This window comes from Anoplopoma fimbria, chromosome 19 (genome assembly GCF_027596085.1).
Source record: "Anoplopoma fimbria isolate UVic2021 breed Golden Eagle Sablefish chromosome 19, Afim_UVic_2022, whole genome shotgun sequence".
Classification (NCBI taxonomy): Eukaryota; Metazoa; Chordata; class Actinopteri; order Perciformes; family Anoplopomatidae; genus Anoplopoma; species Anoplopoma fimbria.
This window is the reverse complement of record NC_072467.1, coordinates 2338861-2361862: the sequence shown is the minus strand read 5'-3', so window position 1 is coordinate 2361862 and position 23002 is coordinate 2338861. Positions and strand designations below refer to the sequence as shown.

At 39.8% G+C, this 23002-nt stretch overlaps 2 protein-coding genes across 3 annotated transcripts in view; one reads left to right on the top strand and one right to left on the bottom strand.

The window, feature by feature from the left end:
* Nucleotides 1-23002, top strand: part of LOC129107893 (pro-cathepsin H-like) — a 243842-nt gene that overhangs the window by 58490 nt on the left and 162350 nt on the right. The window lies entirely within an intron of this gene.
* sema4ba (sema domain, immunoglobulin domain (Ig), transmembrane domain (TM) and short cytoplasmic domain, (semaphorin) 4Ba) lies at nucleotides 353-22321 on the bottom strand. Its single transcript, XM_054619487.1, has 14 exons — nucleotides 22204-22321; nucleotides 11434-11594; nucleotides 11186-11248; nucleotides 10464-10562; nucleotides 9803-9914; nucleotides 9028-9144; nucleotides 8549-8706; nucleotides 5789-5970; nucleotides 5267-5417; nucleotides 4892-5102; nucleotides 4666-4781; nucleotides 4080-4237; nucleotides 3867-3958; nucleotides 353-3685 (listed from the first exon to the last, which is right to left on the bottom strand). The coding sequence occupies exons 1-14, from the start codon at nucleotides 22319-22321 to the stop codon at nucleotides 2913-2915; spliced, it is 2511 nt and encodes an 836-aa protein (XP_054475462.1). The 3' UTR covers nucleotides 353-2912.

Below are 23002 nucleotides of genomic sequence, written 5' to 3'. Positions count from 1 at the left end.
CACTTCCTACCTGGAGTCTATCAGGTTACAGCATTCTGCTCATCCAGGTGAGCAGCTGTAACACAATATAACCACACAACACACACACAAGTGCGTCTGTTTGCCTTTAAGGTGTGTGGTGCATGAGTTTTATCAGACACTCCTCTGTGTTCCTCTGGGTTTGCATGGTTTCTGACTCCACCCTTATTGATTAATCAAGAAAATACTATTTAAACCTGGAGAATATGTATGCAGGTGAATGAATGAATGAATGAATGATGGGGAAATGTTTTACTTTTACTATAATAATAAGACATTCAAATAAAACAATGATCCATTTGATCTTTATTTGAAAAATTAAAATAAAGTGCTTTTCATATACAATACAAAAAGAAAAAACAAACAGTAGTGATGTATGATACAAAAAAATACAATTCACAATATTTTTTACATTGGCAGCTGAATTTACAAAATAATTTTACATAAAAAAAACTATTTTTACGTACATGTTGACAAGAGTCTGAGCGACTTGTACCGTCACAAATAAAAGGCCAGACTATAAGTGGTTCATTAAGAGATAGCAGGCGACGATATTTTCACTGTGGCATTAATAGTTTAGGCTTGTATTCAATAAAAACAACATTGTACTAAGTCACTGCCACATTGTATTTGTTCTGCAATTTGTATATTGTTCTGACGACAGCCACTTCACCAAAAGCTGCCATTTGTTTGTTTCTAATAACAGTCACAAGCATGAATCTTTCATCCTGCATGATTGATTATAGTTGACCAGTCATTTTTGCAGTGCCATTTACAAGAAATGTAACATAATACTTATCAATAATTCAATATTTTATAATCAGCCAGTGGTTATTCATGTGCTACAGTTTTAGAATAAAATTTAGTCCCTGACCAAGGTTGAAGCCACCGTGACAAAAAAATAAAAAAAATAAAAAACACCTCATGAGCACATACTGTACAAACTTGACAGTATTAAATCACACATATTCCATGTTTTCACTCTTGCGTCTGAGCATGGCCAGTCCTGTCACACCTACAGTGTAGCATTTGACTCTACAGCACTACTACCTGGTTAGTTTGTCATTCCATGAGGCACATCTCTTGATTATTGTTTCAGAAGGCATTATCCGTTTCAGATTTGTTATCAAATCCATAACCTGCATTATACTAAGGCTTTTCCACGTCATGTGCAAATCCTATGCATTCTGAGTCAATCTGAACGCCTTCCTGCAGTTTGTGAAAATTTTGATTTTGCTGGCCGCATTACAATACTAGAGCTAAACTCAAAATAAGACTTCAATAATATTGTATAAAAATGCTTTCAAGTTACTCCAACATCTGACTCACAAATTTGGTGGATCATATAATTTACAATTCATTATGTCTGAATAAGGGAAATGACTAATCAAGATAATTAAAATGCAGAATTATAATGTTTATTACTGGATGAGAATGAAAATTATTGCCTTTATGGTTGCCTTTAAAACCATTTAAGCAAGCAGAGGCTTTTTTTCGTCCATTCTTTAACACTCATCAATCAATATGTATATCAAAGTTGAGGCTATACAGATGTGTTTTTTAAATCAGATTATGAATAGGTGTATTATATAAATATTTATTATTATTTTCCTTTGAGAACAGTGATAGTTATTTGTATAAATGAAAGAATATGAAAAATGTCTCTCTGTAAGAGAAACATATGGGCAATATTCTGCACTAAAATACATCAAAATAGCTAAAATCTCTTGCATTCCTAGAGTTAGTGTACTGATAGCGTGTGTGTGTTGGTGGGAGTGTGAGTGTGTGTTTGCAGTGCCGCTGATCCTAAAGTAATTAACAGCGCCAACACCTTTGTGCTTACTCAGTCTCGAGGTGAGGTTGTCTCGGTGTTTACCCCACTTCACATTATTTGCTTTGCATAGACTGCCTATCTCATGAAGAACAGCATGATAATACCTGGAATGAGATTTTTCCCTTTTGTCACATTTGGTGAAAGAAAACCCTGTCGAAAATGTCAGGCTTCCACAGAGGAATATTTGTATCCACTAATAATACCGATACTTAATAACATAGCATAACATGTCTCCATTTATGACTATATAATATTCATGTTTTTGGTGTACGGTGATTGAGGTGGTAAGAGTTTCTAAAACATTTCCACTGAGGTGACTCCTTGTTCGTGTTCTCTTTATAAATAATGATTCTTTTTTTTTAATAAACCTTTAAGTTTCTTATCACGACTCTTCTTCTCTTAATTATTGATCTGCTGCTGTGTTATATTCAAGCCTAAACGATGAGTATACTTCTGTGAATGCACACTGGCTATCTAAAAAAAAAAATCTATGACAGGACTTTTTCTTTTTTTTTCTTTCTCGCCTGCCACTGTTGGTGTATATTCTGGTGTGAGTGTTTACCTTGCTACAGTACAGTACATAGTGCATAGCCTCAGCGAAGGGTAGGCTCTTACCAGATGACAGAATGCAAATAAAACAGTAAACACTATAAGTTGTTAGTGGGAACATGTTCAAATATCACTCTGCCTTTCAAAGCATTACCAGCAGATTATATGGACGGATTAAGTGGCAATGCTATGAAACTAAATCACTGAATCACCTCTTCGCCTGTTACATTCCTGTGAGCCGTAGTGAAAGCATCAAAAGTCTGAAGGCAAACTGGAACTTCTTCAATGTGCCTCAAATGCACTTGAATAAGAGGGAGTGAGAGGGAAATGAAATGAACATGGACCACAGGGACAGAACAAAAAAGTGCAAAAATCTGTGTAATGAAATGTCTCTTCATGAAGAGTCGATTGATCCTCAGTTTTCCCTCTTATAGGGCTTTGTCTCTCTCAGCAAGTGCACTCGTTCCTTTCAGTTTAAATTGAGTCCCTTTCACACAACAGAAAGCTGGCCTCACACTATAGAGTCTTTAATCTCGGAGCCCAGTCTGACTCTTGGCCGTGGGCATGTGGGAGAAATCTCTACATGACTCTCTCTCAAGTTCAGAGGCCTCTTCTCCGATTCTGAGAAGCTCCTGCTGTTGTCGGGCGACGAGCACTCGTGTGGGGGAGTGCTGCAGATGTAGTTGTCGTTAAGGGTCTGGTAGCCCTTGTGATCCGACGCCGACGCTGTGACTGTGTTGCCGTTTAGCGGCAAGTTCTCAGCCGGTTTCCCCGCTATTCTGGGCTTCTTCTGCTGCATGTTGGGGCACTCTCCCTCCTTGAGCATGGACTTCATGTGGTTGCGGTTCCTGTAGACCACAAACAGAGAGAAGACCACCAGGGAGAACGCCAGGAGGGAGCACACCACGATCAGCTCGTTCCAGTAGGTCTTGGTGTTGATCTGCGGTGAGCGGGCCTCTCCCGGCAGAATGACAAACTCCTCCTGGGTGACCTGTGGCGTGCGTGAGCGTCCTCTCATGGTGGTGCTCTCGTGCTTGGCCTCGCCCCTCACGCAGTAGTTCGCCAGCAGCTGTCTGAAGCCTTCCTCCACTGACCAGCACTCGTAGGTCTCCTGCCTGTCAGCTTGAGCTACCACTACCAGTCCCCCCTCTGGGCTGGGGTAATGGAAGTGACCTGCACTCTCACTGAACTCCCACCTCCTTTCTGCCAAATTAGAGCGCAGCTTGCAAGGGAGAACTTTGAACGTGTTGGCTGGGATAATGATCACCTGGCATGAAGACATTCCTGTGTGAAAGGCAGAGCAGAGACATAGATCCAGTCAGATATGGCATGAAATAAGCTCTACACCTTATCTAGTGTAGAGCTGAATATTCAAAATATTGAACACATTTGTAATCAAGACTCAAACTGAAAAACAGTGCAGAGTGCTGGTCTGTAAATCTGACTATCAGAGGAGTTCACTTACGTGTAGGTGGAGGTTTAGCAAATCGTGGGCCTGGCACTGTCTTGTTGCAAATAGCTGATGTGTCAGCTTCATCTACATCCTGCTGCAAGGCACTGAAAGACATATATTTATTCAGAAACCATTTAATATTTACATATGATAGACATATAGTGTTCGTCTCAGAAGCTGTAGCTGTAACACTGTTTGTAGATTATTGTGCTGAGGGATGCATACCTGCTTGGTGGAGCCTGTCTGACATCCACACACTGCCTCCCGTTCCAAGCACAGTAAGGATCCCTGGAGAGGATGCACTCTCCGCAACTCTGATAATTAGTGCAGTTAGCTACTGGGACCTCCGCCAGTTCAGAGAAAGAAGAAACATAAAGCTGACCCTGTGGGGAAAAATGACAAAGCAGGGGACAGGAAAGAAATGCCCCAATTAATTGGTTACTTATTTCATCCAGAATCTGCTTTGTCTGTCCCTGATCTAAACACGGCACATTTAGCTTTTCTTAATACCAGCGTAATGGGAATTTCTTCGCACAAATTTACAAATCCGAGTATCAAAGACAAGAAAGGATTCAAACAGTGTCACTATTCCAGCTGTTAAAACACCAGCTGTTTGCACATCCCCTGAGAGAAAGTTGCATGTAATTAGCTCATTGAACATGAGGTCTGCTTTAGGCTGCCGCTCTTCATGGTTCATGGAATATGCAAACTGCCAGTAAATGCATTCACCGAGCATGCCGTTAGTTCACACCATGAGAAAGCTCTGCAAAACCAGTTTGGGTTGTTTTTCTCTCTCAGCACTCAACCATACCTTTTCAATGTCCAACTCAATTTTTTGCACTGGTTGGTTATCACGGAAGAGCACCATCTCCTCGATGATGTGCATCTTGTTGTTGACATTAATGGCTTTATGAAGTCTCCCATCATCTAGAAGACAGAGTATAACTTGAAATTAGATTAAACTCTTTGTGAGTATTGAGAAATTATAGTTATCAATAACATAGTTAATGTGTGATTGTGGGTGAGGAGTCTTTTACCTGTGCCAATGAAGATCACATTATACGCCTTTTTTGCTGTCTGCACTCGATGGACAGCGATCTGAGTGTAGCGAACATTACGTTTCAGTAGGAGAGGCTGGCTGCGGATCACGCTGTCCATCAAGAAGTGGTCTTTGACAAAATTCAGCACTTTGTCTGGCATGTGCAGTGAGGAGGAGATGCCCTGTTCCCTGGCAGCATTTGTGATACACTGTGAAGGCAAAAATATTGATTGATTAACAAACATTCCCTCACACTGTATAAAGACACAAGCTGCAACTGTACAGCACCTCAATGTTTTCATGACATACTGCTGAGTATTGACATGTATTTATCTACAGGTTCTCCAGTAGAGGGCAGTAGTCATTTACTCACCACACCAGGCCGAGGCTCTGGGACCGGATGATTGTATGTGTACCACTGTTGAGTCTCTCTGTTGACCTCACGGTATCGCCCATTGAACGCCTTTTCCACCTGGTCCATAGTGAAGGAACACACTGCAGAGCTTCCAGAAGCACCTTTATACCTTAAAAGACAAACAAAAAAGCATCTCAACAATACTGATTGATAATTTATTACATTCTTATCTTGTTTAATCTTTAATACATTATAGAGGGTATGTTTTACGCTGAAAACCTAAACAACTCTATATAGAGACTAACTGATTTTAGAAACACTGCGGTCATGTTTAACTGCCCAGGGAGTGAAGATGGACAGAAACTAGCAGCTGAATCTGATACAAAGCTCTTTGGCTTCCATCAGAACATTTGTATAGCATACCTCAGACATAGAGTCATTTTAATTGCTTGCATGTGCCATATTTGCACAACATATCTAAAGGTATCACTACATTAGTTTGGTGATTTATTAATCAAAGCAGTGTAAGAGGGTCCTCACCACTGAGAAGTGAAGACTCCATAAAACACAGTGTTCTTCCAGTCCTCGGGGCTCGGTGTCAGCACAAACATGTCTTGGATTATGTTGAAGGGGAAGCCATCGTCAGGCAGAGAGCACAAGAGTTGAGCCTTCAGGAAGGTCGTCCATTTCTTCTGCAGAACCCTCTCACCTCCCATGTCACCCTGTAACACAAATATTAAAGAGTTGGAGCTGTTTAACATGTGGCCAGTAGAGGGAGCAAGAATATAAGATTGACACCTGATTGAGGCGATGGACAATGCTTCTTAAAAAAAACACTGTTTGGTACTCAAGTGTGATATGATGGGATGTGACAGGCTTGTAAAATGCATTAAAATATAATGCGCACCATATGGTAAGTGGCATACCTCACATAGCATAACATACAAATGTCCAAATATGTCCAAAGGGGAAGCTGTTTGAAATGATGTCATTGAAAAACATTTACCTCATATTGTAAAACCATAATGAGCTAACGCAATTGTGCCCGTAACACAGATATACCCAGAGGCAGCAGACTTCTAGGTCTTGAAAACAATATACATCATCACAACTGGGCTTTGAGGGGGGGCAAATGCTTTTAAATGAAAAAGAAAAAGAGGCTTTGCTCCCTTGCAATCCTTCTTCACTGACACTACCGCTGTGATTCAGCGCCTTCGGCACTACCCTTCAAAGTGATGAGTGGCACGGGACCTACATGACATGCTGACTAATTTGGCTACACAGAGTGTTCAACAGGATATCTGCGCAAATTGGAGATCAACTACATCTTTGAACCTCAATGTGAAAATGTTTAACAGTATTTGCTGAATGACTGTTACATAGAATATAATCCACAGGGAGTTGCCGGCCTAACAAAGATGGCTAAAGATGCTTCACCTACAGAAACCAAGAGCATACTTTTGCAAAAAGACCTGCCATTTAAAGTGAGGGTGATCCTCTCCACCAACCATACTGTCTGTTTACATTCAGTTCATGGCAACAATTATTCCAGATTTCTCACAGTCTTAGATCTTACAAGATGAAAGCTGGCTGCTGGAAGAAATAAGTGGTATTAAAAATCCAGGACCAAAGAAAAAATACTAAATGATCTAAACCACGTAAAGCCCTTTAAACATGAAACTTCAATCTAGTTCACTTTAGTATAACATTAATCAGAGGAAATAACAACGCTGGATCGGAGGGGAAATGATACATGACCAACACTGAGCTTCTGAAGCAATTACTTAACCCAGGCAGATAATGAGCAACATACAGTATATTCTCTGGTCCTCCTGGCTGAACCTAGTTTTATAATTTAATGCCACTCTGTGCTTAAACTGACTTCTGAATAATTGAAGCAAATGCATCCCATTCATTAATCCCTGGTGAAAGCATCCCTTGTTCAAAGGGCCGTTCAGAAAGCATGAAGATCGCAGGCAGTAATGGCTTCTTTCTGGGAAAACCAGCAAATGCGAACATGCTTTACTTTGTTTGTTTCAAGCAAAAACATGATTTATAATTCCATAGTTAGCCTCTATGAAGTGGAACCTGTGCACAAAACAACTGAACAAACAACAAAGAGGGGATGTGCTGCGGACATAATTACACTATTAAGGGACAAAGGAGATAGGGATCGAATCTAAATTAACAATTTATTTGAACAGGAATCACAAATGATATTTACAGGAACAAACACCAACTATCTTCAGAGCTTTTACCTCATTTTAAAGCTTTGTTATTTTCATTTTTTTTCGGGGAGCACACAAGTGAAACATTAGTACTAATTTCCTATTGGGTAAACTTTACCAAGATACTTGGCTATATGTGAGAAAACATATCATCAACATGAACAATGAGTTAATATTTATGTAACTCTGTTAACAGTTTTTTTTTTTATTGGAAGTATGGAAAAACTGAGTGGATAATTGCATTAAAATGAAGAAAATATAACCCCATAGGCAGAGTCTGACTGAAACTGAAACAAATTGAGATAAAAAATATCCTGGCTTTCCATGTAAATTTCTAACGTTGTGATAAAAAAATAATGAAATAATACATACAAATATAGTAGTAAAAATAAATAAACTATAGATAGTGTTACAGGAAAGTCCTCTTACACTAACCTTTCTCTGATGTCAACGTCAAACTGACAGCTAGCATTTTTCATTCTCCTTGGACTGTGGTTTACATGATTATTTTCACAGAGACAAGCAGCAGTCTGATATGGAAAGCTGGTTTGTGGTATTAATGATGTTTACAGAGCTGACAATACCCTAAAAGATATAAAATACTGTGTGAGGTCTGCATTTTCGTCCAAAAGCCCTGGGTTTAAGTATTTCAGCAGGTGATAATCCAGTTCTGCGCATGGATCTGTTGCTACAGTGTGCTACATTTTGACTTGGCTACAGAGTCCTGTTTGAACACAAATATTTGGTGAAACACGATAAGAATTGAGGGAGAGCATCTGGAGAAAAAGAATCAAACAGAGGGAAACATGCAGGAGGAATGTTTTTCTGTAACACGAGATCCTACCCAGAAAGACAGAGCTTCATCCTTCATATTTAGGCTGTAAGAAGCTTTCAGAAGACTACATATAAGTCTGTATAGGAACACAAAAACATGAAATGCACAAAAACACAAACAACCCCCCCTCCCTGGTCTGACAGATCCCTGTAGAGATGTGAGGGTGTGTCAGGATATTTTGCTGAGGGATAAAAAAGGCCCCTTTACGTGGACTATCTGCCTCAAAGCATCACTCACCTTACACACGCGAGCAATGCGTGACACGATGGTGTTGTCAAAGAAATCAAACTCCTTTCCCGCTTCACTGAAGAAGAAGTAAATCTTATCGTCATCGCCCACCAGGTTGCCCTTGGGCAGGCTCTCCTGTATGTAGGCAGAGCCAACAAAGGCTGGGTCTGAAATAAAGATGGCGTGAACAATACTTTCAGCCTACAGTTTATGAAATACAGGCATCCAGGGACAGGTGTCCCTATTCTCTCTTACATCAACACACTAAATAGAAAAATTACATTGAAAAAGGGACTCTTGACAGATTGCAGGAAAACACTTTTCATCTATATAATTTCTAACGGTGTCAAATTCTATTCTCATACAGCATATCTAGCACAAAGAGTTTTGGACGGTCATATATCTTATAAAATATGATATATCAAACAATACATATGATTTTTTTATACTTTAATCAAAAGCATAGCCTTCCAGTCAAAGCACTGTACCTTGAAGCCAGTTGAGTGAGTTTTCTGTTTTTAGAGCAGTTCCTTGGCTTAGACTCTTGTAAATGATGGGTTCATTTCCTTGGAAATTACTGACTGTACCGGCATACAGCTCTCCATCTGAAACACAATAAAGAAGACCGGCATAAACACAGTGTTTACCACGAGGGTATGGGCATCTGCGTCATACACAGTAATGAAATCTAGAGATTATGACCAAAGTCGTCTCCATATCAAGCACCTGTACCTATGCATTATTGATTCCAACAGTGGCTTTCTTCAATTAAAGTCAAGATCAAGTGAAAATTCTTTTTTGACCCTTTTAGATCACATACATCATATTGTGAACTTATCCAAGAATATATGCAAAACAATTATCAAAAAATAGATTTCTTAGTATTTTTATATCAAATTCCAAGATCTTTTCTTCATCTAAAAAAAAAATATGAAATGTGCTCACATAAGCTAGTACCGACCAATTTCAGCCACAAATATTGTGACGTTATTGATCCATCAAACAATCTGCAACTTTTAGCGAAAATGAAGGTGTGTGTGGAGCCAACAGTCATAGCTTCTTATGGCGTTACAGTCTAAGCCCGCCCACTTTTAAGCAGTCCAATCAGATGCAAGGGATTTGATTTAAATCCCTCTTGTAATTGCACACCTCTCAAATGTTCTGTTTCACTGAGGGAATACATCACAATACCAGCACCAAAGACGCTTTAACTTCCACTTCACTGGGACTTTAAACAAAGCTTGATTTGAATCAGATACCTACCAGCCATGATAGCAGTGGACTTGTATTCGGGGTTAAAGGGGCAGCGGCTCCGTCCATCTTCTGTAACAATCTCACCAGTATCACTCTTGACAAGGGAGAAGTCTGCAGTGTTCTGGAGAGCACAAACACAGACATCGCATGTCACACTCAGTTGAAAACTGGAGCTGTAGCCTGCTCTGACAGTGACCGCTGTCTCTCTGCCCCGCAGTTAAAAAGTGGTTGGTCAGTCTTCGGGTAAAGTTGAAGTACAGGTCATCCCTGTCTGTGTGTAGAGTTTTAAAATGCTTTAAAATATTTGCAGAAAAGAAGTTCACAAACTGGGTCGATCATTATATAATCTGCTTCCATATGTAAAATATTTTAATCTATCGGCACAGCAGATAATAAAATAATGTACATAGAGTATATTGTGTCTAGCTGGGGATGGGCCTCAGCCAGACTGCTAAGTGAGCTGAGAGGCAGGAAGCAGCATGCACCAGATATTAGATGCTCTTCCTCTGGAATTTAATAAACAAACAACACATATAAAGTCATGCACCAGGGTGAGTTTTCTAAAAAAACAAAACAAGGAATGACACAGCTTTTTCGATCCTCAACACATGCACAGGTTGCACACAGCAGGTCACTGCAACAGATGTGACTGGTTCAAATAAACACTTACTATGTAAGCACAGGTGGGGCTGAAGGCGTATGTTCCACACACATACAGATGAGTGTCGTTCACAGGTAGTAAAATCTTGATGTAGTTGAAGCAATCCGTCTGCATTCAAAACATAGAAAATAGGTCAGTCAATTTTCTTTAGAGCTAGAAACATACTTTAAAGGATATACACAATTAGGCTCTATTTGTACAAGAGGTGGATTTGAACAAATCCCAAAGTTATTTTGTTTTCTGTCTCTATACTCCAACTTAGAAAGTGACAATGATCTGCAGACTTCACTGCAGTCCAGCAAAGCAGTTTAGAAAAATAACAAATTGTGAAATTGGAGTGTTTGTACTATAAATTGTATTATTAAAATCTACTTTACACTTTACACTATACTATTTTTCTTAGATCGTTTTCAATATTAAAAACATTCCTTTTACTAATTTGCTTCCCCCTCACAAATATGTAATCAGAAATCCACAAGGGTCTGGGTCTGTTTGTTTGCATATGAAAGTAGTGGTGGAGTAAGCTGACAAAAGAAAGAATGTAGAGGAAAAGTTTGTTTGAAAGGAAGGGAAAGATCCTTCGTTGTAGAATGGAAAGTTACAACTTGACAGGAAATTTCCAGGTTTCCTAAGTGCCCTGCAACAATGGTCAACTTCACCAGTGAGGTAAACCTGCAGTTTGGGCCATTTGAGTTAAGCTAATTGAGCTTTTACATAAACAGTTTACTTGCCTGCAGGTCTTTGCCTTTGAAACTGCACTCGCCTCTCTTCCTCTCTGGAGTTTTCCATGTGAGCTGCAGAAGAGAAAACACTGTCAGACTCATACTGGAGGAATAATACAGTGAGGTGGGTTATATTCACATTGGACTTCTGGGACCTAATCATATCAATACTGTACCTCTGGGATCCTATAACTACATTCATATTGATACAATATACTGTAATTTAAAACATAAGTTTATAGAAGCTTGGCTCTTACATTTCTTTGTAGCTTGACCGCACTGATGTCAGCGAGGTTGAGAGCAAAGAGAATCTCCCGAGCGCCGACATACAGCGTGTTGTCTTCTTTACTGAGTAGCAGAGAAGTGAAGTTGAAGACTCCACCGACTGAGAAACTTCTGGTTGTCCTCTCCTTCGCATCTGGACAGAAACAGACAGAGCAGAAAACATAGAGTGTAATTCATGGATGAGCCATTAGAAGCTACTGAGGACAGAAAATGCAAAAAGCCACTTCAATATGCAAATTAAAGCATTTTGATGGTTTGAGTGTGGCCATAACATTTTAAGTACACCACAGACTTTAGATTATATATTTTAATTAGACACACTAGCCCAATGAGACACCAATGACAAGCCTCACTGAGTTGCCTTGTTTCTCATGACAACTACACAGCCAGGAAACGTTTTCTGTGTTTTGATGTCGATTAAATAGTTTTACGAGAATTTAGATTTCATGAAATACAAAATACACCCATGAATTGTCTTCATATCATCTACTTATTTAGAAACATTTCAAGTATCTCTTCTGGCATTTCTTCCTTTATCAGACCGTACACAGTAGAAAGCTGACAGGAAATGAGGTGAGCGAGGTGGATGGCGAGGTGGAGCGTGTGACAGAAATCAATGTGCGTGTGCGTCTGTGTGCAACTGAAACTTCTAAATCCTGTCAGCTCATCATCAGGGAGAAAAAAAATCCTAATATTTTGCCTAAAGTAAGTAAATGATTTGCTCCAACCACATAGACACCCCACCGATCAAAGCCAAGGGTTAAACCATCAACCTTCCTAATCACTGCTTTAAAGGCCCATGTGTATCTCAGATTTGCAGCAGCCTGGAGGCTTTCACTGCTGGCCCAGCTTGAACAACTTGCCTTAATTGCATGCCAGCATAAACAGAAGCAGGGAGCTGTTGGAAACTTGAAGTGTACTGAAGCTTTGATACAGGACTTTTAAAAATAACAGACCAAACTCTCCATTTATCCTTTTGAAGAAGGTCCTCTAATAGTTTTCAGAAGAATTTTGTTTTCTGTGATTTATATTGATATATGTGAATGACTGCTATAGGGACTGTACAAAGATGACTGGGGTGAGGCTAAGCATTATGATTCACTTAAAACAAATTAATAATACAAGCAAGGCCCTGCCCAGAGTTAATCATATTTTCTTTAGACCCGCCTTTTGGGTCAGAAAAAAACAGCAAAATCCTCCTCCCAAAAACAGAAACTAATGTAATGAATTGGTTCTACTTATTTCATGATTAAATCACCAAAAGCGGCAAATCAAAGAATTTAAGATGGTGCACCCCAGTTTAACCCTAATATCTTAATGGAACAATGGAGCTGAACTTGAAAGAGAAAATAAAAAACAATCAGACCACCTTTTTTCAGAAAAATAAAAAATAAAGTCATAGTCACACTTCCAATCTGCGATGCAGCAAAAAAAATAACACATTATTATAATAAGCAAAAGTCAGTTTACTATTTTCAGTAGTATTTTCCCTCTAAAGGCTTAGCAGATTCATACTTGATACAACCACAGATGCTGGTGGTAATAATTACAATTATGGCACTTCCTGGCATAAAACTAATCCAGTCCAGAGAGGGTAAGGTGTCATTAAGTTGTATAATAAGCACACTATGTGGTCTGTACCCTGCAGTACGTGTGACCTGGTATAACCTCACCTCAGAGGGTAGGTACAGGAGGAGGAGACTTCCTCTCCCTCGGGAAAACATTGTGTTAATAGCAGTCCATCGCTGCGGCAACAGATACTATAGTTAAATCTGCCAGTAAAATCACAAGAGACTCTGGTGTACTGTACTGTACAGTACATGGACCCACTGGGACAATTCCTTCTTCTTTTAACTATCGTCACAGGATAAATGGAGTAACGTTTCGTCCCCCTCCCCTTTTTTTCCCTCCCCACTGAGTCTTGATACGTTTAACAGTGATTTACAAAGAGAGAGAGAGACAAAGGCCAAAGCCTGTCACAAAACAAAAGCTTTGAGGGATTTCAACAGAAGTGGATATCTACACAATTAATCTCTGGAGTCAGATCACCACTGTCATACTTAACTTTCCACAGTCTAAGAAAAACAATAGGGCCCCTAATTGAGTATCATTAAAGGGATCCAGGAGGGTTTGCAACCACAAAAGCTTTCCATTTAAAATTTCAGGAAAACATTAATCATCTTCAGTATAGACCTACTGGTTTACAATGCTTTATTCCTCTGAGGGGTAGGTAATTGATAAATGGTATATCTCTTTAAAAAGGTATGCTTAAAGAATCAACAGGTCAGTCTTCAAGTGACAGGTTCAAATTGCAGCAATATCTTTAAAGCTGCTCTAATCAGTATTTTACGGCATCATTTTATTGTCATGAAGGGGGAGGCCTTCAGTCGTCTCGCCTTTCTCATGTTTGAGACACCACGTAAGCAAAGTCTAAAACACGCCAACTGGCTTCTTCAACTTTAAAAATATTTACTTTCAACTGTAACTTAACTGTGATTTAAGGTCTTGACGGCAGGTTCCAGTTTCTGAAATGTGAGGATTTGCTGCCTTTCTCTATTTATGTTATAATGAATCAAATAGTTTGGGCTTTATGAACCCCCCTAAACAATTGAAGAACATTACCTACAACTTAAAAAATGTAAGCAAATATTTTCCCTATTTTCTAAAGTAATATACATATATGTCGAGTCACAAACTTCCTGAGGGAAAGTGACGAGGAGGATTTCTGTAGCAGCCCTATGTATTGTCCATTGTCTGACTTTTATATGGACATGAGTGGCAGTCATAAGCAGCAACACAGTCCTGAGACCACAAACCCCAGACAGAATGACTGCTAGAGGTCGAACACTGTTCAGACTGCTAACACTTAAGCAATATCACTATCACAAGCTAATGAGTGTTCCCTTCTTGAACTTGTCCTACTCTCCCCTCCGCATACGCCAGTCTCTTAAAGAATCCCCTCCATTGTTGTTTGAATGTCTGAGGTTTATTCCTGATGGTCCATTTCATGACAATGCAGCCCCAGAAATGTTGCGGTGTATCAGAAAGAGGGGAAACAGACAGGACGGTTCAAAGGAAGCACTTAAGAGTGGAAGAGCAGCTTTTATCTGCTGCAGCCACAGAGACAGGGTGTCCGAGAGGGCAGCCAGGTCACCTTCATGTCAAATACTGAAGAGGTACAACGTACAGTAACGCTACACTGTAGTTCATCTTCACTCTGGTAAACCTCTTGTACGTTTTGCTTTTTGTCTTGTAAGGGAACTTTTTTTGAAAGCTTTGTTGCTAACTAAAGATGTTCACCACTTCAGGATGTCACATGAGCCTTTTCACAGTGACCATACAGGATACAAGTTCTGTGAATGTCAAAACAACTACTACTTTTGAACATCTGCTTGAATTATTTACATTTAATGTAACCCGTTGAGGTATTTTTAAAGGGTCAGTCAAACAAATTACAAAAAGACAGAGGGACAGGTTACAATATAAAGAAGAAAAAAAAGATTTTTGTGCTAAAACACTCTCTGACACAAGTGCTAGAAGTAACAAGTGCATTACTTTTTTTTTTTTAGCTACAGATAGAGAAGGACCAAGAGATAGAAAAGGGGCAAATTAGTTGAGTGAGTACTCTTCGAAGTGGAAAGTCTTCAAGTGATTATTGAAGTGATTATATTCTGCTGACTGAATCAAGTTCAGTGAGATGGTTCGATACAGGACTAAAGGGGTCACTGAAGGCTTTGATGAGTATGAAAATGATTTCAAACCTATGCTATGACCTCCACGGTCATCTGATCTCAACCCGACTGAACACGGACGGCACTCTCCACCAACAACTACAAATAACAAAAATTAGGGAGCATCTTTGGAAGAGTCACATTGAGGCTGTTGACAGCCCAACATCTTACTGGGTGTTGGTTTTTCCTTTAACTGATCACCCATCTGTTCACTTACCCTGACTGGTGAGTGATTTCTATTCTTTGGTGCATTTAAAAATTACAATTGAAAGACTTAACAGGAGTCAGAAACAACGGCTCTTTATTTGGCAATCCATAGACTTCGCTGTCAACATTTTTCACCAGGACCATTTTCCACATAGAATAAGTCCCAGTGGTCTGTGAATTGTCCATAGTGTCTGTTGTTTCAAGAAAAGACATATTGCTGTTGAATTTTTGAATTGTAACTTCAAATTCTTTGGACACCCCCTCCATTGTTGTTTGGGAGGTGATATAACTTTTCAATGATATACATGGCTATGTTTTATAATTTATTGCCTATAGTCTAAATATATTTGTCTATCTATATGTCTATATTTTTGTAATTTTTTTAAGAATCAACTTGTCCACCCCTCTCCACTTTGCTGTCTCTGCTTGACTGATGATGGAAACACAGGTCAAAGGTTAAGCAGGTATATGACCCTCTGTTCACACTTAACAAAGAGGGAACCAGCAGGCAGAGCTGAAAGACTTAACACATCACTGTATGACCGTTACTAGACCTCTGATTCAGATAGAGCAGCTTTGTGGGGTTCAGAGCGCTCCTTTGACCCTTTATTGAAGTGCATAAACAGCACAGTCAGTAGTTCAACCTCTGGCAGCTGGAAGCAATGTTAGATCATTGCCATTATTATGTAATTAAAGTAATTTCTGCAAATGACACTGCTAAATGGCTTGAAATACTCGCCTAGACTGGATTGCTAATCTATTTAGGGGGGAAATTAATTATATTGGGCTTAAAGGAATCCTTCTACATTTTTACAGCTGATTTCCTGATGGGTCTGTGTCCAAAAAAAGGAGAAGGATAATTAAAAGCTTGGAACATCCCCTCTGGAGGGGAGCTGTGGAGTAATTTGTCCTTTGGTGACAGAGATCTAAGTGCCTTCTATTGTAGGGCAACTATATCAGTCTGATTCAATCAGTGCCCTGCCTTATGAGGGAGCTGCCTTTATCGGCTCTTACAGCTGTATGTTCAGGAGATCAGACGACTGTATACCTCATTCTTGTTTACCCTCTGCAAGATTACAAGAAAATACAGTGACAGTATACTGTGTATGAGTTGCAAATTACTCTGCAACAAATTCTCCGTTCAACTGGATTAAATATTTTTGTTAGTAAACTAGATATACAGAGCCACAACAATTAATAATATCAACATTTAAAATCTGAAACAGCTCCTGACGGTGATCCAAGAGGATTTCTATGTAGTTTGTTATTTCATATAGATTAGTGTTGGTCGTAGTTCACAAGTAGAAAGCCCGTAAAAAATGCCCGCCTCTCTATATTCAGATCAAGCACAAGCAATAGACTTATGGTGGATCAACTTTAAGGGACGTCAGATACCCCATTTACAGTGTTCTGACCAAACCATGACCTACATTCTCATCTCTATAGGAATATAAGAAGAATGCTGGCAGGCAAGAACATAAACTGATGCATAAACTGCACCATAACAAGATGAGGGATTTCTTATTTTAGAGATGAATAAAGAGATGAAGCCTTGCAATTTATCTAACTGTACTCAGAAGCAGTTTAATAGAAAGGAATCATCTGTACACATATTAAAATATCAATTTGTCATGAAGAAAGAAATAGTTTCTATATCTTGATCATTAATGTTCTGAAATCACAAACAAAAAGACTCAAACCAGAACAGTTGCCGTCGAGGAGGCATGTAGAGTTAACAATTTTAAGATATCCACAGTCTATTAAGGAATACTATCCAACAGTCATTATTTAACCCTTGACTTGAAGGAAGTTGGATTTTATTATTCCTTAATTAAAAGGTGCTTACATCATTCAGTGGCCCCAGCAGGTTTCCGTATTTGTCTTATCGATACAAGAGAATGTTAGGCAAAATATATTTCTTATATCAGGTGTTAATTTATTACATTTTTTAAAGGGAGTGAGGATTGACAGTTGAGCTGGTAAAACACACGACAGAAATGACCCTTTAGAGAAGTAAAGAAGAACGTGCTCTGGCCCAGCAAAGACATACCAAGGCCAAATCTCTTTTCTTTGTCTTCATCTGTACACTGCACTTATTCAAGGACTTTGCTTGAGATAGAACAGATGAACCCTCGTAAATCCAATTGCTTTGAGAAGAAGTGACTGCGACCTTTTGCCGAGAAGGAACCAATGACCGCCGCGACAGGAAGCCCCAGTGCCAACAGGAGTCCCACTGGGTCAGTGTCAGAGCAATGCCAGAACTCCCACTACTGTTGCATTGTCTGGTGACATAAAGACAGAAAACAGGCCACATTGGAGTGCTAACTAAATTATCCCCAAGTAATTTTAAACTAACTATTAAGAGCTGCTACAGAATGGGTAATTGTGTGGGAGAGTATCCCTGGGAAGCTGAAGGACAGAGACTGAAGCATCTGGAAGGCATTTAGACAACAGGCCAAGAGGGTCAATTCACCAGGAGATTCATTAGACAAGCTGTGAGCCTGCTGTTTGTATTGGTAACCTGTAGGACTGCATCTTGTTAGCAGGGTTTTGTCTCTGCTGCACCATGCTGATGCTGAGATTGGTGGCAATTTTGAGCACAGCTTCAGGAAACAGAGGCTGGAAAGTCGTATTGTAAATGCTGCACATACTCTAAATGCCTATAAAATGCTCAAGTGTAGAGATAAAGCATGTGCATAACATATACACACAGCGGTGACGAGCTATAACAGGCTTTGTAGGTGCAATTTATTGAGGAGATTGAAACAAATGAATGTGTTAACATTTAAACAAAGCACCTTACTTCAAATCAAACAAACCTGCACTTTGTAAAAGAGCCTGCAACACAGATCTAAATAATTATTTTCCCATGAAAATCTGTTGGTCAGGGAGCAACACAGGCTGACCCCGGATTAACCACAATAATGTAAACCAGCTGCTGGTTTATCAGGAACTCACCATGACCCGGTACTTTCAACAAGGCTGGAGCATCAGGAACAAAGAGACAGTACATGAGGTCACGCCATGTTTCTAACTGTACACCAGCACTCTGACCTGACTCCATGCTGTGTATTTACAGTAGGAGCAGAAACCCAGTGTCCTCGCAACACCTTGAAAATGAACATACAGTGAGAGTGTATTTCACAGGGTCTGCTGAGTTTGATTTATATCCTGCTCGCTGGTGTATTAGACAGGGTGGGTATCGTAAACATCTGCAATATCAGGATCAATGATCTGTCATTTCATGATGGATTGAAAACGATCACTTAGATGGAGACTGGTCAGTCACACTGGCAGTGCATTACTGAGTATTACATATTACAGCATCATAAAAGCACCATCTGTTGTACTTACTGCTGTATGTTTAAATAAAAATAAATCAACTAACATCACTCTGATGCAGGTTGAATATATAAAACAGGATAATTACCAAGAAAAGCAGATGCAGCTTTCTTGTTCATTTAAACGTCAACTACACAAGAGTTTAGTACCAAGATGATTGATTGATGTATTGATTAGTAAATCGACAGAAAATGTATGTTTGCTCTTGTTTTCTGTTTAACATTATAATTTGAAAACGTTGGTTTTATTAGCTGTTTTCCAGCAAGCAAGTTATCAGTGCTGCACCTACCACTATTTTTTAATCAGCCAATTATTTTCTTTATTGATTAATTGTTTGATCTACTAGGTGCCAGGCCCCTCACAACTTCCCAGAGCCAAAGGTGACGCCTTTAAATTGTTTTTTTTGTTTGGTCAATGATCTAAGACATAGCCGTTTGTAAATATTACTCAATTTTTGGGTCACCCAGGACAAGAACGCCGGTACCCTGAGTAAGAGTTGTTTGGTTTTTTGACTCGATCTTTATACTACGTCCATTACTTTGAAATAGGTTTACATTGGAGTTAGTTGAAAGCCTGGTGCTACTCATACAGACAATGAAGTGTGCCTTGTGCGTCGGTATCAAGACGTCAAAGGCCACGTCCAAGCGTCAGTATTTGACGCCCTCGGAGTTAAACCAGACTGCCTGGTCACTATTTTTTCCATTTTTCCATTAAACTACAATATTATTCAGTTAATCAAAACAATGATAGTATGAAATAAGTCAAAGCAAAAACAATCTTTGTAACAATTACTTTGACTTTCCACTTAAACAAGTCTTCAAGTGATATAGTAGAGTGTTTAAGCATTCATACCATTAAGAACTGCTGTTCAGCTCTGTGGCACCAATACAGTATAGAAAGTACTTATCTCACTTGACACTGCTGTCATTGTGAATTGCTTGAAGGTGGTTGATTCAACCCGTCTAGACATGACAGCTTATGAATAATTAAAAATGCTTTACTCCCAGTGTGGCTGCTGGCATGGCCCCTAAATAACATTAAAGCACAACTGCCCATACGCATGATGCCTAACAGAGGGCTGAACAGATCAACAGGCAAAGACAGTTAACATAAACAGCTCATAGGTCTGCATTAAAGCCTGGAACAAAGGCAGAAAGAAAAGCAGACGCAGGCTCTACTCCCTGAACCCATGATCCGCCCTGATAGGCGCATAATGAGAACCAGAAAAGTGTTCACACCATAACACATACAAATCCCCATTCATTATTCATGGCAGATTACCCTCTTCATTACGGCAGAGGCGGGGACCGGGGGACAGAGAGAGCAAGAGAGAAGAGGAGGGGAAGTTGGTGTACCAAAGTGTTACAGGATGAAAAGCAGCCAAGCAGCTCCAGCCCGCTTACACTACTGAGGTTAAGGCATGCAAACCGTCAAGCTAACTGGCATCCAGAGAGGACCAGAAACCATGACGAGACCAGGCGGTTTCTGCTGTATAAAGTTCAGGTCCCTGAGGCCCGCAGCGCTGCATCCTGCTTTGATACTGTAAACACAATGTGACAAAGCCTTTCTGCAGGAGGCTGGGAAATGTCAGTGTAGCAGAACCGACATTAAAACAGCAAGACAACTTCTACCACCAGGCCCAGCTAAACTTCATCAGCAGGATGAAAATGTTCTCTTTGTTATACATCACAATTGACAACCCTTAAAACTGGTATTTTAAACATCAAGCTGGAATCTAACCGGAGATCAGTCTCTTTAGATATCCTTTGTTGGACTTACTGCATAAGCCAACTCGTAAATTTAAAGTAATTGAGCCCTTAACCATGTCAAGATAGGTCTCAAGGACCGGATAAAATCTCTCCCTGTTAATATGTATGGCTGTTAATAACTACCTGTTGCAATAGCTGTGCCATTTCCTCAATGGCCCCTAATGGATAGGTCAAAGCTTATCAATATGTTTAAAGTTACAGCAACATAAATGCTATTACAAAACAAGCTAATTACTGAGGATGGTTGTCTGGTTAGCTCCTTCCTAACTTCATCCTGAATCCATACCATATCTATAAAGTCTAGTCTTCTAGGCTACTGACATGTTGGTTTTGCATGTTTTATGGTGGTGTTTAACAACAGCTGCACGCCCTAAAAGCAAATCTTTCCATCAGAACAGGGGGAAGTGTGAACGTGAAGCTTCTTTTCAGTGAGTGATTGATGCCGTGTTGTTGTGAAACGCTCCACCAGGGCCCGAGCTGTGGGCTTTGTTTAGGGTGTCAGGTGAGAGAGATTATACCTGTTGGTATAGAGGTCCTACATGGGGGAAGGCACATACTCAGGCAGACAAGATGGATAACCTATTTGAAAGCTTGCCTGGCTAGAAATTAGCCCCACACTGGAAATGTTAACTATGTCTATAATAGATTAGAAAGAGAGATCTATCAACACAATCCTGACAATGATCTCATAATCCATCGATTTGTTTCATTTTCTATAGAGTTACTAAAGCATGTATAACATGTATACAACCCAACTTGTCATCTCAAGTGCACTGGTACATAATATGAATAATAACATCAGTGATAATAAAATGAATCCTTGGCACCAGTGGCCATGGCACCATCTACCAAGAGAGCACATCCGATCATACTGCGCAGAATCCCAGCACAAAAGACTAATATAACAATATCCCCAACATATTTTAAGTGTGCAATATGACAATCATATTTGTTATGTTTCTAAGATGTCTGGATGGCTGGATTGGATGACATCCTGCAAGCAAACCACAGCAATACACATTATTAAAGAGCAATAACTCTCAGTGCTTGTGAGACTATGTCCGACTGCCCTCAGTAAGTCGCAGCACAATAGACCCGTTCAGTTTGTAATTATGTCTGACCTGTAGGCCCTCAACAAAGCCACCCTGATGGAGCTGCCATTCACAGTGCGGATTTACATGGATTTTAAATCATTACGGTGTAGACAAACACCATTTCACCCACCTTAATCCTTTTAGCTCCGACAATGGACACATATGAAGTGTATTGATTCATTTCACTGAACAGAGTTAATGAACAGGGACACCACTGGGAATTACATAATCGGTGCTGTAGGCAGGACGTGAGGGTAAAAAAAGTAGGTATACTCATATATGCTAGAACTACTAAATAATAAATAGTTTAGAAAAACAGCTGCTGTTTCTGTTGACGTGATATACAAGTTCCCAGATTCCCATATGTGATTCATAGAAGCTTTACTACACGGACCAAGAGAGGAAGTTTGCAAAGTGCTTCTCACAAAGCCCCAACTGAAGCCGCCCCCCCCAAGGATCACATCATCCTTTCTTAACTGATGAATAACAGCCCAATGAGATTGAGAGATGTATAGGCCCTAAATGTGTATCACATACAGTAGTAGTACGTTAAATCAATGTCTTGGTAATTCTATAGTGAAGAAGTTAATAAAACTTACTGTAGGAGAAGGTGAGGCGTGGAGTGACATCGCTTTCCGTGACAGCTGTGTGAAAGCAACCAACAAGGAGGACAGTGTAGGCTGGGAGACAGAGCCAAGCCATACTCATTGTCCACATGCCTCCTCAGGACCGCCAGCCAACTCGCAGTATTTGCCTTTTAGGTTTTTGGGGAATTCATGAAGAGCGTCTTTTTAAAGCTGTGTTTATTTTCTCTCCCTCTCTCTCTCTCTCTCTCTCTCCGCAGCTCAAGGCTCTTTGAATGAAAGGCCTATGCAGTGTAGTGAAGTCGGGGCACTCCTTTGGGCCTGCAGAAGATGATGCTGGTTTGGGATGAAGATCTGAGACCTCAGAACACGACAGGAAGTCTCCACTGATCAGCCTCCGTGCGTACGCGGCACCGCCGGGTCTCAGCTGAGATCTGTGAAGAATTAAGAAAAACAACTAGTGTTAATTAGTGTTTTGTATCAGCAAATGTTTATAGTTCTTTACTGTTCTGGAAGGGGAAGTGGATTAATCGATTTGTCGAAAATTCATCTGCAACTACTTTGATAATGATTAATCGTTAAGATATTTTCTTCATTCAATTTGCAATTTGTACAATGAAAAATATTTTGGCAGATTGATAATGACAATTACTGTTGGTTGCAACTCTAGTTCCTTATGATGGGTGCAATTAAACATCATCCTGTACAATAGCAGCTGAATGGCTAATAGGGACACTATGTTAAAAACATGTCTTTCCATGTGACAGTGAGTCGAGAGTCTTTCTCTTAACAAAACAAAAAACAATCATGCCCC

What these genes read in the sequence shown, in the direction of transcription:
- sema4ba (XM_054619487.1), bottom strand. Translation starts at nt 22,321, where the DNA reads ATGTGGACAATGAGTATGGCTTGGCTCTGTCTCCCAGCCTACACTGTC. An exon ending in GTCCACTGCTATCATGGCTG is followed by an intron (nt 9,145 to 9,802) that starts GTAGGTATCTGA and finishes ATTGTGTTTCAG; the next exon opens with ATGGAGAGCTGTATGCCGGT. An exon ending in AGACAGGCTCCACCAAGCAG is followed by an intron (nt 3,959 to 4,079) that starts GTATGCATCCCT and finishes TATGTCTTTCAG; the next exon opens with TGCCTTGCAGCAGGATGTAG.